This window comes from Manacus vitellinus, unplaced genomic scaffold, assembly GCF_001715985.3.
Source record: "Manacus vitellinus isolate BGI_N305 unplaced genomic scaffold, ASM171598v3 scaffold_17_pilon, whole genome shotgun sequence".
NCBI classification, from domain to species: Eukaryota; Metazoa; Chordata; class Aves; order Passeriformes; family Pipridae; genus Manacus; species Manacus vitellinus.
The window spans coordinates 93,603-110,952 of NW_021939256.1; the positions used below are offsets into that span (position 1 = coordinate 93,603).

Consider the following 17,350-nt stretch of genomic DNA (forward strand, 5'->3'; position numbering starts at 1 on the left):
GAACAAGTTGTGCTGGCTATACTCCCCAGACACCAAGTAGCCACAGTCATCTCCATTTAAGGGGGTGCTCTCTGCCACTGTGCATTCTTGTGAACAACAGAAGTCAGGCAAATAAAGGACAAAAACATGATGCTCAAATAATTTAAGGCAGTATAAACACTGAGGTGAGGTTGTACCAGTAGACAACATAAGATCTGATTTAAAGCACTGACCACCAAAGCCAGCCTCTTCAAAAAAAATTAGTATTTGTTACCAGACAATTAGAGCAAATACCTTCAGATCGGATCCATGGACAAAGGATTTTGTTCCGAGAAGAAAGCACGCTGTCAATTCTTTTCTTTTTGCTGTCAGACTGTAAAAACATTGACTGCCCTTAATTCACTTGGTTTTTCAATAGCAGAGTCATTCATTCCTCAACACACCTATATACCTTTTTCTCTTCCTCTCCTTTTATATTCAAAAGCTAAACTCATAAAAATTCCTGTATGACAACCCTAAGGAAAGCAACTCTAACCTTAGTATATTTAAGAGGAAACTAAGACTTATAATTTTTTTAGTTGACACACTTATATCAGTTTACAAAACCAGTTTACATTTAAAAACCTGAAAGGAATGTGTATCTCTGAGGAACAACTTATAGTAGAGGGGAATACAAACAGACCCACTACAGGGAACAAGCTGCGCATTAGCATTTTAACTCGTATCAGTTTTTGAAGCATTGCCTATTTACCTCCACTCACAATGCTTTTGGTTCACACTGTAGAAATTCCCTGCATATGCCAGCTTGACTACTTTTAGATGGGATTGAGTTTGCATCATTACTCCAGAGGACTGCATAAATGAATATCCAGTAAGTGGGATCCAAACAGAGCTGTATCATATTAAAACTCCAAAAACATACACAGCATGGAAAAAAGGCCTTTCACTGCAAGTGTTTTGCCTTATGGATCCACTTTGATTACACTACCCTGTCTGCTGATGCAGACATACTTATCCCAGCCTAAAATTCTTGGCAGGGTGAAGCTAAGCTTTCTAAAGTTGCCTTTTTTCATTTTTTTTGCCTCACTTAGGAATATGGACTTGAATGATGTTTTAAAACCACAGAGAATTCAATACTTGAAACTCGATTTGTGATTCTATATACCACCTGTCAGTTACTGTATCCTTTCTAAAAGTTATCTATAAAAACATCAATAAAGCCTGAATTTTTAAACTCTTTTCCACTACATTCAGAAGAAAAGCTAGGGCAAAACCAGGACAAAATAAGTTAATGCTAGACACAAAGCCAAACACTGCCATTTATACTGCAGGTTAAAATTAGCAAAATAAAGTTGATGGGATCTACTGTAAGTGCACATCTGTAACTGTAAACCAAATCTGACAGTACACATGAATACCAGTGTACAAAATACTTAATGCTTTCTAGTTGAAGCTATTTGATAACCTTTTTTGCTATAACAGTAAAGGAATTCCCACAAAAGGAAACCCACAGTAAGAAATTCTTGACGGATTCCTGTATTGACATATTCCTGCACATGCAAAAGACAATCTCCTGAAGTCACAGCACTTTCCCTCCCCCAATTATTTATTTATCTATTTTTTAAAGCTCATGTTTAGAATGTACTATCTTCCAATTTGATTTGGCTTGACACTGGCCCTAAACTGCACATATCTTCCCTGGTGCTGCAAGTAGCAGCCCTTGGAATAGTGCTTCAAGTCCTGATGAATATCAGTGAGGCAGAGCTTGCAGGGCCAAACCACTGCTAAGTCACTAGTTGGTGTTAAGGTCATGCTGATGAAAATGCCTATCTATGCCACTGTTCCATGATACACTTTTTCACTTCTTACGCTTCCCTGAATTAGGAACTTATCCCGACTTTGAGAACGCACCATCAAACAAGTACTTCTGAAAAGTGTCCCAATATGAGATCCCTTTCAAGGCCTTCAAAAAGTTTGAAACGAACGCGTTTGAGCCAGCAGGTGTAAGTAGTTAAACTTTTATTCACGATCATTTACACATGACTAAAAATGTTCACCACAAAATGCAAACTTTCAGTTATCTTGTATATTGAGGGCTGAAAATAGTCATCTCTTTGTAGTAAAACACCAAGGAGCACATCACAGAAGAGTCAGAAATAGATTTCATCTATCATTTTTTTCCCCGCTCACAATGTACATGACAAAGTTAAAGATTTTACCAAAGCCTGAAAGTCCCAGAACAAATTTTACAGTCACCTGAGTGTTTGGCAGGAGTAGTACTATTTAGTAGCAGTTACTTTTTTCTGCCTTTTTTGAAAAAAATATATATTTTTCACATAAGTGAGACAGACATAATTGGGCCAAACATTGAGTTTCATATTTCACCTCAATTTTTCAACAGGATACAAACAGAACAGTTTGCTAGTAGGAGTATCGACAACAACTATAAGAGCAGATGCCAGAAGAAATGTAAAAAAATCAGCTCATTATAGCCTGACTGGTAGGGCCCAACCGCTTACAGGCACCTATAACCACTACTCCACTCAGTTTTATTCATTACATTTAATTTGCATTTCATTCAAACATACTACATTTAAGAAGACAACATGATTTTTTAAGTTAATTTGTGTACATAGACAAATACATGTACACAGTTTTGGTAGTCATTTAAAGCTGTAAAATGTATATGTAAAGAGAGTCCTATGGACCCCATTACAGATTAAAGAGAAATAACCAGAATCAGTGTTACATATAAAACAATATTCTAACATAGAAACCAATACAGTTATCCAATAATTCATTAGAGAATAAAATTGTTATACAAAAAGAGAAATGCTGCCTTTTTATCACTTCAGAGCAGCACATCAGAAGGCAACATTAAGAAAAGTGCACAGCAGAAAAGAATTTTTCAGTTTTCTGAAAAAGCTGAATTTTTCTTCAGACACGAGGCTTTCGTCCAGAAACATATTGGGTTAGGATTGCTTATATTCTCTTCCAGAGAATGTATTCTCTTCTTGCCTTAGTTCTCCATAAGGCGCTTACTCTGACATGTAGGAACGGTACATCAGGGCCACAATAATTGCTGCTATTGCTGGGATCACCCAGTTGGACCACGAACTAGAAGGAAGTTTTTTAAACATCAGTTTAGGAAGTGACAACCAGCAAGTTAGAAAAGAAAAAAAAAAGAAAAAAAATAAGTAACTGCTTAAAGAAGTCCTTCCTCCCCACTCCAATAAATACTTAAAATTCAGGGCAACAGAACACCTGGGCTTGCCACTAATACTCTACACAAGTAAAAAAGTTTGTACTGTTAAGGCTTTGTACTAGAGCTTACAAGAAGTTTGCTTACTAGAGAAGAGTAAAACCCTAGACATGTTTAAAGTCATGGCCTGCTGCCCAGAATATCATTCATTCAAAAGCGATTTAAGTAGTAGCATCACATGACACTTAAAAAGCACCCAAGCTCCTCACCCAGAGGGGCATGGAACAGTGCTCTGAGGTTTCAGCAGTAGGCAATTGTCAGCAGGATATAACTTTACAGAGTTTGATTCAGTGGTGTTCCAAAGTGTTTTCCAACCCCCTCTCAATTCTGAAACATTCTTCTTCTTATACACAGAATCCTCTTATTTCCCTCAGATACAACAGCAATAGCAAACTTTAAAAGCAAGGCATCCACGTCAGTAAAATAGTTGGCAATGGCACTAAGTGTCTTCCATTTACGTAGCAGACTTCAGAAATAAAGGTCTGTGCAAAATAAACCATTTGGTAGATACTGACACATGTCAATATGAGAAAAATATCTACCTAGTAAGCTGACATACTTGTAAAGTGGTACATAGATGCCAGCTTGGACTCTACACAGAACATAAATTTTCATGCACCATCCTCTGACATCTAAGCTTCCAGCAGTTAAAAGCTATTCAGCTTTCTAAGCTTTAGAAACACAGTCACAGGGAACTTCAAGATTGACATAAGGTGTCATACTGTACCTGGAAGTAGACTGAACAGTGGTAATAAGAGTTTCCTGGAAAGCAAAGCATAAAAAGATATTTACATCAGGCAGACACCCCTCTCCATCTTAACTAGTCCCTCAATTTCTCAAAACTCTTTAAGTAGGACTAATTTAGAAACAACTCAATGTTGCATCTGGAAAGCATCTTCTCATAATTCCTGTAACAGTTCTGTTGTATTAGAAGCTAGCTAGCAGCAGTTTCTACAGCCAACATTGCAACAAGTTCCTAAACCAATATCATCAAGAAAAATTTTGCTGCAAATTTTCCATGAAGCTAACTTCAACCTCAGGTTACATTTGAAAAGTTTTAGTCACTGAAAAGACAGAAATCAATTACTTGACTAAAACCTAATGGAAAAGACTCTGAATTAACTCACAAATATTTTTTTATATTGAAACTACATGAAAAAAGCTACTAATTTACATCTAAAGGCTTATTAAACTCAGGTATTTAGTGTCAGTCAAATTGTTATAGCTGTTTCTGATATTGCCTTGAACTTCTTGTTCAGTTTCCACAGAGAAAGCAGCACTACAAGATCAAATCCCAGATGGGTACGTCTGCACAATTTATATGAAGGCTTACTAATTTGAATAATTCTAATTGAACACGACCCTAAGTGCATTTTAAAGATCTAAGCATTAAAACTCTATTCAAATTTGGTGGCACAAGATCCATCATTGAAAAATGAATTACTTCAGTATCAGAACATTAGAAATTGATTTAAAGAAAGATTCTCAACATCCTCCCAAAGGTCCAAGCACACTACTTCTGCAAGCACTCAAATCTTCCTAGGTTTACATGTGACAAATACCATATTTAAAAGAATATGACTCAGTAATTACATCTATATTGCTTTTATGAACATCTCAGTGAAAAACCAAAGCCAAACAGCATGGAAGAGCTTGTGCCCACACTGTCAAGGCTAACACCTTCTACAAGAGACTTGGCACATCCAGGGTCAGGGGATGGCTCCTCCCTAGAGGACACCAAGACAGTAAGAGAAATAAGGCCCAGCTCATAAAAAACTCTTGTTTTACTCTATGACACTGGGCACGAACACTGAGGGTTACTTCAAATACAGTGCAAGGGCAAGCAGGACATCTGAAAGCCCAAGGCCTTCTGACAGTTCCTAGAGAGCCAGGGCACAGAACCCACCTAACCTGTCACATTACCCACCCAGAGTACAATGCAAAATGAAACTGTCTTTCTACAGCCACACATCCTGCTGGAGAAAAGCACCTCAAATTCCTTCTGGAATGATCGAAAACAAGTGTAGTGTAGGTAGCTATTTGGATACATCTTAACTCCCAACTGACTATGCATTGGCCAAATTAATATTCTAAGTACTTGTTCGGTGAGCTTACTCAAAGGATTATCTACAACTTGCACTGGGCAGTCTGTTTCTCATTTATCATTTCTCCTTTTACAGCTTAAGTGAAACTGCCCTGAATTTCAAAAGAAATCTGAATAGTAGATGTTCTTCTTGAAGAGAAGAAGCTCAGAATTCCAGCAACTACTCCATTTCTTATTTTTATTAGTGTACTAATTCCAGTCCTTAATTAATAATAAAGTTAATAATTGCTACAGTGAATGGTTCAGAGTGTGTATACATATATATATATTTATATATATAAAATTTACTTTCTTTCTTTTAACCAATTTATATGATTCGTAGATATTACAAAAGTGATTACCTTTAAGAATCAATCTCTCAAACAGCAAGAGTAAGATCCTACTCTTACTAAGCTTCATTTAAAAATAACCTTTAATTATTTCCTAAGCACACTGCCATACTGGTAAGCCAGCCCTCAGCAAACATCCTCTATAGACACAGCAGCAGCAATTCTAGAGCCACCTTTTTGCTATGGTAAAATATCATCACACTTAGTAACCTCCTGGTTTGAAGCCACACAAATTAAAGAAAATAACATTTAAGAGGAAGAATAATCTGAAGCCATAACAACAGGTTTAAGAGATTAATAACCTGAACTACCACACTTAAATCAAGCTGAATTATTTTTATTTCTGGGAGTATACCATTTACACAGACATTGTTCCTATTGCCTAAAAGAAACAATGTGGCATTTCTAGAAACACACTTACTGTTGGTTTCTGAAGCTTCGGTCTATCATCCTGTGGGGAAAACAAGCAGGAAACATTTAGACAAAATCCAAAAGCATTAAAAAACCCCCAAACCCACACCATTTATCACTAAATTCCACTGGCAATTTATTCTGTTAACATGTAAGTATTTTTCCCTAGACAAAAGCACACTTGCAAGAGAGCAGATGTCAGTGTGTGATTTTGAGCTACCATAAACAAGATTACTTCCTTAAACAACACTTCCCAGTATGCAATAAAGAAGTGAAACCTGAGCCTCCAACAAATTTCATTATTCTTTGTGCCCATGTTTTTGCCTTTCCTTTGTCTCTAGAGAGTACACATAACCTTAGCTTACACACTGATTGCAGTCATATTAGTTTACTTCTACCTAGTCTCTGGTATCATCGGGCAAAGTCAACTAAATAGTTTTGGTCCAATGTCCACTGGACCAAAGGTCCCAAATTCTACGGATCTCTATTAAGTTTGTGAAGTTTTACTTGGCATAGTCACATTCATTACATAAAAGTCCAACAGTATATAGTCTTGACAGTGCTGCATTTTACATTAAACTACCAAACTGTTTGTTTCATATCAAATGAAAACAGGCACTTGCCAAACAAGGAAGAATTGGACTGATAGCCAGGTTAAGAACAATGCTACTGGCATCGACTGCCATCTGAAATATGTGGCAAGTCTGAAAGGACACAAATGTGCATCAGAGCTGAGTTATTTCTTATTAAGAGAAGCTACACTAGTAACATTTATCAAGAGAGGACATAAGACTGAAACAAGATCAAGAATCTTACTGTGAAACAGGCTACTCAAGACAGTGGTATTTACCTGGAATGCAAGACAAAACACACACAAAACAGAAGAGGAAAAGAGAAGAGGCAGAAATGGGCAGTAAAGTAGAGCAGATGGGCACACTAGCAGCCTAAACCTCTAGCCAGTGGTTTTCAACTGTTAAGAATTTAACTGAAGGCCTAGCTGAAGGAAACCAAGGCAGCAGCTCTGTTAACAGAAATACATCCTTCAAAACTTGAGACAGCAGAAAGGTGCTTTTTAAAAGTACAGGAAATGGTATGGACAGTACAGAAAAGAGGAAGTGACAGATGATCCGGTGGGAACTGATCAGAAACAACCCTGACAACCACACGTAGGGAATGCTAATACAGCTTAAAATGGGGGGAGCCAGAGAGAAGGAACACAGAGCCTCAAACTAGAAGTACAGCGCTTATAATAGCCATTTTCTAAACATACATACAAAGAGCCAGGGTTGTACTTTTAGATCCAGATGGAAGCCTGGCAGATATATATTTAAAATGATGAAAGTGTGAAAGTGGCTGTTAAGTAGTCACTCTGCATACTGACACAGGAAAAGGTCTAGACATTCTGACACATCACCTTCAAGGGTTACAGAGTTTCATTATAAAACTGACAGGGTACATCAGAAATAGCATGATTCCATATTCATGGAATATAGCATGATTCAGTTTATTCAAGAACTAGGCTGTAAGACAATTTAAATCAGCAAAAATGTGACCATCCTTACACTACATTAATCAAGTGCCTTCACACTGGGGGAACGTGTCTCCAGCCCAGGTCCATCCACAAACAGCTGCAGGCCGGGCATCCAACCAAACTAGCAGTTCTTCTTAGAAGTAAATTATCAGATAAATAACTAGATGGAAAAACACTACAGTAAAAAAAAAAAGTAATGATACTCTCACACACTCACCGGATGAAGTTCCCCAATAATAAAAGATTCTGACATCGTCCTTGCATCTGTGGAATGCCCAACATCTTCAAAGTTCTCAGTAGCATCTCCTCCAGCTTGCTCCCTGAGGACCTCTTCACCTCCTGGGTGCTGCAATTTGTAATGAGTTTGAATTTGTTACTAAAATTTTCACATTCTAGAACTGGAAATTCTTCATTTTTACCTTTATAAAATTAAAAGAAAAGGGCAAAATCCTTCTAGAGAAAACATAAGTCTTTCTAAATAACTAGAGAGTTTTATGTACTCTCTGAAGCCAAAATCAAAGAAGCTAAGTCTTTATTTCATCAGCAGCAAAGTAGAAAGAGGTATTACCCCTTGCAACTAAAGCATTTAGACTGTTGTGTGGGGATCAGTCTGTATTTTAATAGCCCAACTATTATCCAAAGTTATATTCTGCGTTCTGACTTCCGCAGAAAATGTGTATTTTTATCCAAGCAATGCTTTATACAGCAAAAAGGATAAAAGCCAAAATGTATAAGCTGCAGCAAGAATATCCCAGGAAGATATAACAAAAAAAACTATTCACAAGAAGTGCAACCAAGTATTGGCAAAACAAGCTGGCAAGGTAGCACAGAGAATCTCCATCCTTTGAGGCTTTCTACACAAGGTGCTAAGGAACCTGACCTTCAGCTTAATTCTAGTTTGTGCTGGGGGTTGGGCCAGATTACTTTCAAGGGTCCTTTCCAAAAGAAATTAATGTATGAATATCGAGTAAGCCAGCTACGTTGGAACTCTTTAAGCACAATTGAAAGTCATATGAGACACTAGAATAGCAATTTGGTTTTCATAGACTATGGAATCCCAAGCCCACAACGCTGATAAAACCTTGAGACGTAGGGACATCATCTCCCAGTACCTTCTAATACCTCACTCCATCACCATTCCCTTAACCTAAATTCCTGTTCTCCATTAACTATTATTCTGCCCCAGGATGCACTTTTGGGATTTTATGAAGTTCCACATTTCCATCCATCAAATAACTCTGCCTGTATATACAGCAAGATATACCACATGCTTTTAGCTAATTTCCTCAGCTTCAAGTTATTCATATAACAGAAAAGTAACATGCCCAAAATTCAACACTCAACTTTCAAGTAAGCAACTGCTATATAAACATAGGGAATGATTAGGTAAGCAAGTTAAAAACACTTACTAGTACTGCCTTGGATTAAGGCAGCCATGGAATAGATGTTAGCACTTTACCAATGGCAGAGGAAATAAAAGGGTTTGGAGCCTCAATTCAGTTTTTAATACTTCTGACTACAGGATCTAAAATTTCTACTATTTAGGGTCATCTTGCCTGGAGCATAGCTGACCAGAAAGGCTATGCTTAGCCAGTAGATTAAAATAAATGGCATAAACATTCCTGCTAGTCTAGCAATTCAGGTTAGCATTTACTTCAAATCTCATATCAAACTTTCTCTTCCAATAAATATAAGATTTGTTCATATAGATGAAGAAAACACTACTACTACCAGTTTCCAGGAGTACCAGAACTCCAAAACTTGAATCTTTGCAGTAAAGGCAGACATTTATTTTACTAGATTAAGAAAGCTGAGGAGAAAAAAAAAACAAAACAACACACAAAAAAACCACCAAAACCCCAAACCAACACTTTTTAAAGAGCCAAGATACCACAGCTATTAAGTTAAGGGATTCCTACCATGACTAAGCAAAACCAAGGTTAAGCAACTGATAAGAGAGATTAGACACAGGAACTGATCCAAAAAAGGTTAAAGGAGTGCATGCAGAGTAAAGATTGTGCAAGCAGATATGCAAATATGGCAGGCTTACCAAAATCCTGCCCTTGAATCCATTTTGATAAGTATTCAGGAAAAGAACTGGAGAGAAGTTTAGGGATCACTCAAGTTCAGTGCCTTGAAACAGTACTTAAGAACTTGGGTCTAACAGGCTCTCCCAGGTATTGACACAACTAAGTCTTCAAAGAATTTCTTCAGCAACATGGGTTTGGAAGGTTTGTTTAGGTTAGGTTTTTTAATACCATTCTAAAGAACTGTGCTCCCCAAAATAGAAAAATATATGTAGCAACTTCAACAAAAGAGGTGGCACAACTCCTTGGAAAACATGCTTAGCAAACAAGGTATCAACTAGCAGCAAAAGGCACCAAAGTTAAACATCCCATAAAGCACCAGCAGCATGTAAACTCATACTCATGCACTGCAATGAAACCAATCCCTATTCACACAAGCACATAAAATACTACTTACCCCAGCAAGTCATCAAGATCACATGGTTTATACTAGTTCCCCCCAAAAAATTCACCAGCCAACTAAACAAGTGGATACCTACCAATATAAGTGCATCTAAAATTACTCCACAGAGTACTTTAACAAACTGCTTGCAGGTTGGTTGCCAACTACAGAGTGATCGTGTACTAACTTGTGTTCCCAAATTCCTCCCTTGTGCCACTACAAAGCAATCATGTAGCTTTGGGCAGCATCACTGAGGCACTCCAGCTCTTCTCTGCAGAACCAGTTTTTGGTGTAACTAGTAACTCATCCCTCTGTTTACAAAACCACAATATTAGTGTCACCACAGTGACTGCAACCAACCCTCTCTACCAACCCTCTAAATGTCTATCACTTATCAGCTGAAGGGGACAACTTCACCCTGACCTCTGCCACCAGAGCTGGAAAACGTAATTTTTTTTTTCTGACATAAGCAAGGCTAAGTACAGAGAATCACATACAGAGTTACAAACTTAAGCTATCTACCAGATGATGCTACTAGTAACTTACTAGACATAGATAAAAGTACTTTGAAACTAAACACTTTTGCTTTCAGATGGCATCTCTGCTTAAGGATACAAACTTACAAACCCTCTGCAAACAACTAGCACAAAATACAAGCAATTAATGAAAATATTTCACCTCCCCTAATGAAAGCGAGCAACTGTAATGTCTCACACAAAGGGCAGGAACTGACTTTTCTATCAAAAGCTGAGCATTTTCCACGGTTGGATGAGTTTCCCGAAGTTTGTTTATACAAGGCCTTTGTTCATGTTTCTGCTGGGTAAACAAAGCTTACTATTAGAACCGTTACTTTAATGAAGATTCTCTGGACAGACTCTGGAACGGGAAAGCCCACAAGACTACACAGATAGTGACTCCTAAACCAAAATCCTGGTGATAAAAATAATTGAAGAGTTCTTGCAGGTAAAACTGAGGTTCAAGGGGAATGAAAAAGCTTTTGATAATAAATTAAGATAGCCTAGCTCATTCCTAGGACATTCCCAATATACTGACATAAATAAGTTACATGCGTAACAGATGTCTGTATAAATCCAGCACTAGTACATAGCATAAACTAATTCCTAACAGCAGCACAGTAGAAAGTTTTAGATAAAGCAAGTAAGCAGTTAATCTTGCTGCTCTCATCTGGATCAAAAGTCTGAGTTACTTCATCCTGAATGCTATCTCTCCTCCCCCTTGCTACAGTCATGCAGATTTCTCAGTGTCATAGTTCAAGACTATTAAAGCATAACTACCTTAATTTGCAGTTCCTGTCCCCTTTCCCTTCCTGCACTGGAGGAATAAAATCTAGGGTCCAATTTAACTTACAGGGAGATTAGCAAAGGTCTCCATCAGTGGCAGTCACAAATTCATGTTTCACTTTCTGCACTACAGGGATGAGAAGCAGAAAGAGGGCAGGGACAGAGCCAGAAACACCCAGAGAACATCAGCTTTATTATGCAAGACAGACGGACAAATGCTTGTTTGTTTCAAGGGCACTTTCCTGTAGTCTGAAAAGAGTCCTCCAAATTATTTCCATCACCCATTTAAGTTACAGGACAGAAATTGTCTGCTTATGTAAAATATTAGGAGCCTAGGAGAGAAGATCTCTCTCTGAGAGTGTATTTTTGAAAACCATCATTAGGGTTTTAGATGAAGCGCAAAAGAAATACCCAGTAGCTGGGTGCCTGTCCTGGCTCTGATAGTTTCATTTTTTTTTTAGAGGCTAGTACAGTCCTGTGCTTTGGATTCAGTACAAGAATAATGTTGATAACACACTGATGGTGTAGTTGCTGCTAAGTGGTGCTTACTCTAAATCAAGGACTTTTCAGTGTCCCATGCTCTGCCAGCAAGCAGGTGCACAAGAAGCTGGGAAGGAGCACAGCCAGGACAGCTGATCCAAATGGCCAAAGGGCTATTCCATGCCATAGAACACCACACCCAGTATATAAACCATGGGGAGCTGGCTGGGAGCTGCAGATTGCTGCTTGGGAACAGGCTGGGCCAGTGTCATCATTCCCCTTTTTAGTACAATTATTATATTATATTTTATTTCAGTTATTAAACTGTTCTTATCTCAAACTATATGCTTTACCTTTTTTTCCCCTGATTCCCTTCCTCATCCCACTGGGGGGGGCCAGGAGAACAGTGAGCAAGGGGCTGCAGGGTACTGGGGCTAAACCACAACAGTGCCCATTTCCCCACTTACAAAACAGTTACAGCTTGCTGCGTTTTGCAAAAAAAGAGTGCTATTTCTCAAAGCATTTTCAAATCCTCCTGCAAGCTTCATCAGAGCTTAAGGAAGTGATAACATCAGGTTTAAGCCTTGGACTACAAGGTTCAGCAGTAGCAATTCATATGGTACACTGGCAGACTTCAAATGTGCTAATACTGGCACCTTTCAATGTAAGCTGCTCACTATTTTAAACATGGAAGGTATTATGCTACTCCTCCACAATACTGTCATACTGAATGAATGTAACTTATTGCCACATAGGGGAAAGAACATTTTTCATCCTGACACAGTAAAACAATATTTGCTTTTTGCACTTCATTTTATCAGCATTACAAAACACATTTAGTGAGAGCTGTCCATGCTGTTTAGAAAAAGTGCTGTGAAATTACAAGTTCTTACCTTACGGAAAAAAAATAAATTTATTGACCAATATTGTTCTTTGTTGAATTCCGAGACCACCAACAATTGAAGTAATCTAAAAAAAGTCTGTATTAGATTAATATTAAATGCATATCACAGTTGGTTTCCAGAGAAAAATCTCCTCTCTGGTAGAGATGTTCCTATACATGTCAGCTTTTTTGTCTAGCTTAAAGAATCCAATCAAGTTCCCACAAAAGCCTCACCACATCAGCAGGCAGATCAAGACACTGACCATTCATTCTTACAGGCCCAGTTACTCTTGTTTAGCTCATTAGATTGATGTCAAAGCCTGACTAGAGGGATTACTTTATTAAAATTATGGGGAAATACTGCAGGGCATTGCCAACATACTTAGTCCTTTAACTGATATTTAATGTTATTCATATATGTAATTATCTGCAATACAGATATAGCCATGAGATCCTGCTGTGATTATACATACATTTCTAGTAGCTACTTTCCTTTAAGTGACATTGGACCTTACTGTGGTTTCAGCTGGGATATAGTTCATTTTCTTCTTAGTAGCTGGTACAGTGCAGTGCTTTGGATTTAGCATGAGAATAATGTTGATAACACACTGATGTTTTGGTTGTGGCCAAGCAGTGCTTCCCTAAGTCAAGGACTTTTCAGTGCCCCATGCTCTGCCAGTGAGCAGGTGCACAAGAAGCTGGGAGGAAGCATGGCCAGGACAGCTGATCCAAATTGGCCAAAGGGATATTCCCCACCACAGAACATCATGCTCCATCCATAAACTGGGAGGAGCTGGCAGTGAGCCACCAATCTCTGCTCAGGAATAGGCTGGGCATCAGTCAGTGGGTGGTGATCAGCTGTATCGTGCATAATTTGTTTCTCTTAAGTTTTATTCCCCTCTCTCTCCTTTTCATTACAATTATCATTATATTTTACCTTATTTCAATTGTTCTTATATCAACCCACAAGTTTCACCTTTTTTTGATTCTCCTCCTCATTCACAGGGCGGGAGGGCAAGTGAGCTGCTGCATGGTACTTAGGTACTCTCTGGGGTTAAACCACAAGACCTGAAACTATGAAAAGGCTTCCCAAATTTTCTGTAATACAGGTCTGACAGTCTTTGAATGACAGAGGTAACGTACAAGTTTCTGTTTTCAAGCATAGTCTTTCATGCCAAAGAAATTAAACCTTTTAAATACTGCACTCCAAAAGCCAAGGTCTCTTGACTTCCTCTCCTACACTTTTGATAATCAAAGAAAATTCAGAGATGAATATTCAAGTTATGAATTTTCCCCAATATCTTCCATTTTAAAAAAAAATTATAAAAGAGCAGTTACTGGGATCTTAATCTTCAGTAACCCCAAGGATAAAGTGTCGAAGTACACAACTGTTTCCTCCTTCAGCACTTTATATTTCAAGTGATCTTTCTGAAGCCTTGCCAAGCTAATATGGGTCACACCACGCGATGCTTCTGCTCCTACTCAGCCTCACCACTCTCAACACATACACATCACCACCCCCAGTCTATTTACTATCTAACTTCAATCAAGTGTTCACAGAGGCTGATGGTTCCCAAAAACCAAACATTCCACTAAATATCTACAAGCTCTGTGAAGACACCAGCTCGAGAGAGCTTACCCTTTAAGCACTGTAATGGAGTAAAAAGCAGCAGTACACTTTCACTCATTAAGTGTGAGAACATCCAAGGTGTCTTCAGGACGGAAGTACAGTAAAGTTTTCAACTTCTTTATTAATATGAAAATATTTCCATAGGTTAATGCAGTAGCTGAAAAGATTGCTTATTGATTTAAGAAGTGGGATTGGTGAGGTCAGCTTCTGTTCCCATTTCTTCACTCCCTTGTAAACTGATACTTTTACTTATTTACTACTTGTGAAGAGAGCATGAGTGAGGGGATGCTTTAGCAGTGCATCCTTTTTAGTGCTACTAGACTTGAATTTCAGTGGCCCACATTTAATTCTTAAAATATATTAAGCTCTTCTACTCCTGCAAGGAGCTGCAAGAAATAAATAAACCTGAGTTTAACCAATAATGCTATTGAAACAGCTAACATAATCCCCACTTGGAGAAGGGTTTACTGTACTCTGGAGTGAACCAGCAAGAGGCTAGCTCCAATTTCTCCTCAGCTGTCACATGTAAATGCCTCGGGGTGTCTGACAGTGTCAAAAGAATTAGCATAACACTTAATAAGTTAACCAAGTATCGAAAGCATTCAAAGAAGGCGCCCTTAATCCAAGGGTTCCATATTACAAAAATCACCAACACAATGAACATTAAAATATTCAAGAGCTTTCCCTAGGAGTGTAGCTTCACTTAGATACTTCAGGTAACTATTTTCAACAATCTCATTGATTTATTATCTCAGAATGACTCCAAAATTTCAGCTCCAACACCAGCCATGTTCTATTGCAAGGTGTTTAGTGTGAGGTTAAAGTCTGACCCTTGTGTACCAGAGTGTCTTAAGACCCAACTCTTTAAATGCTTACAAACTGAATTCTTTTGATATGCTGATGAATTATCAATGTTTGTCCTGAACACTGAAATTATGATCTTCTTGAAAAATTTACACAAAGTAGTGCCTCTTAATATTGCCCAGTTTCACCTCATGTACTGAAGGAAGAGGCTGTGCAACTACTTAAACTAAAAAGCTCATTAGATCCTCAATTTTTTTTGTCAAGTGTTTTTTTTTTCTTGTGTTGTGTTAGGTTTGGGGTTTTTCTGAGGTGTGGGCTTTTTTGTTTCCCCCTGCCCAATATGGACATTATACAATACAATAATGTATCAATCAGAACTAATCAAGTTTCAAGAACAACTACACATGAAAATCTTCATTCCCCTCCAGGGCTTCTGTAATTAAACTGGCCCTGCCTGGATAACCGGAGATTTCCATAACAAAAGGATGAAGAAGACCAGGGCAGAGCTAGATGAAAAATAATCAAGGAAGAGTCAGTAGATCAGTTTCACAATCCACCTTGCTGAAAAGCCAAACAATGTGCACTGACACACAACATAAGAATGAAATACTACCTGTGTCAACATTGCCTTTGAAAAATTGCTTGTCAGCCCTTTCTTTGCAAAATGCTCAGTTTCTACTTTGAATTGCAAGTGTTTACAAGCACAAAAATAAAGACAGTGCTACAGAACTACTGAGGCTTGAAATCTGTCATGTCTCTACCCATCTGAACTGTATTTTCTAAGAAATTAATATAAGTCTACCATACACTTTTTAATTGGATGCTAGGTCTTCTTTAGGAAGAATTTCTTCACAGAATGGGCGATTACACATTGGAATGGGCTGCCCAGGGAGGTAGTGAAGTCATCATCCCTGGAGGTGTTTAAGGAAAGACTGGATGTTGCACTTAGTGCCATAGTCTAGTTGACATGGTGGTGTTGGGTCATAGGTCGGACTCAATAACCACAGAGGCCTTTTCCAACCTAATTGATTCTGCGATTCTTTGCAAATTGGGAATAATGGGAGCAAGGGAGAAAACTCAAAATATCTAAATCCCAGCTCCATTTATTAAGGAAAAAAAATTCTCGGTGGTTATACTTCTGCATCTCTACAGAAGAATGTTTTAGTCCAATAACTAAAATGCTGCTGGTTAATAACCATGACTATCAATCATTAAACCAACTGCTCATTGTCTGCAAGAGATCAAAAATGTCAGCTGCTAACTGGGGAAGAGAAAAACCCAGTAAAACACAACCAAAGGAATTCAACCTGACTCTAGTCCTCCACACCAGAGTCTGAACTCGTACAACTCTGCAACACCCCTCTGCCTGTTGGCACTGAACGGATTAGGGTGGCAGTGAGATCACAGACCCTGGAGCAACACTTGAGTTAATTTTCTGAACCTGGCTGCCTGCATGCAATGCCAGGTCTACTATGTCCTGCCAAAAAGACAGGACTAAGGACACTCATGATGTATTCATTTGGCAGATATGTACACAAGCCACTGTGACCAAGTATCTTTACCAAGAATTGGATATATGGAAAAATTTTTTACAATTACAGTAGTGAGGTATTGGCATAGGCTGCCCAGAGAAGTTGTGGATGCCTCATCTCTGGAGGTGTTCAAGGCCAGGTTGGATGGGGCTGGCAGCAACCTGGTCTAGTGGAAGGCATCCCTGCCCACGGTAGGTGGGTTGGAATGGGATGAGCTTTAAGGTCGTTTCCAATCCAAACCATTTTGTGATTCTGTGACTGTTAGAGTATCTCCAAAACCTGCGATATTCTGGATGTTGTGATACTTTCCTTCCACTTTGTGAAGTTTCCCTCCTGTTCTGTAATACAACACACACTGTAAAAGTGTGAAGAGAGGAGTTGCTGACCTTTTCGTTCACGAGATAATATGGCTCGGGGTCCCAGCCATATTTTAAATTCCCACTTTAAATCTTGCTCTCAGTCGGCGCGCTAGAGCAAGAGGCAGACAGATACCGCCCCACTCCTGGCACCCAACATTGACAGAGACAGCCTGCTTGCCTGAGCCCTTAAGACTGACTCCAGTGTTTTTTCTAGTTGTCCTCATTTCCTGCTAATTCACCTTGAAATTCGGAAGCCGAAGGTTTAAGGCAGAGAGC

General features: G+C 38.6%; 1 protein-coding gene across 1 annotated transcript in view; it reads right to left on the bottom strand.

Annotated features, from left to right (window-relative positions):
- Positions 1 to 1,981: 1,981 nt before the first annotated feature.
- The window catches only part of LOC103764751 (cytochrome b5), a 15,918-nt gene continuing 549 nt past the window's right edge, over positions 1,982 to 17,350 (bottom strand). The window contains 4 exon segments of the mRNA XM_029958919.1: positions 1,982 to 3,096; positions 3,969 to 4,003; positions 6,096 to 6,125; positions 7,834 to 7,962. Of these exon segments, the coding sequence (XP_029814779.1) occupies positions 3,018 to 3,096; positions 3,969 to 4,003; positions 6,096 to 6,125; positions 7,834 to 7,962 (273 nt within the window). The 3' untranslated portion in view covers positions 1,982 to 3,017.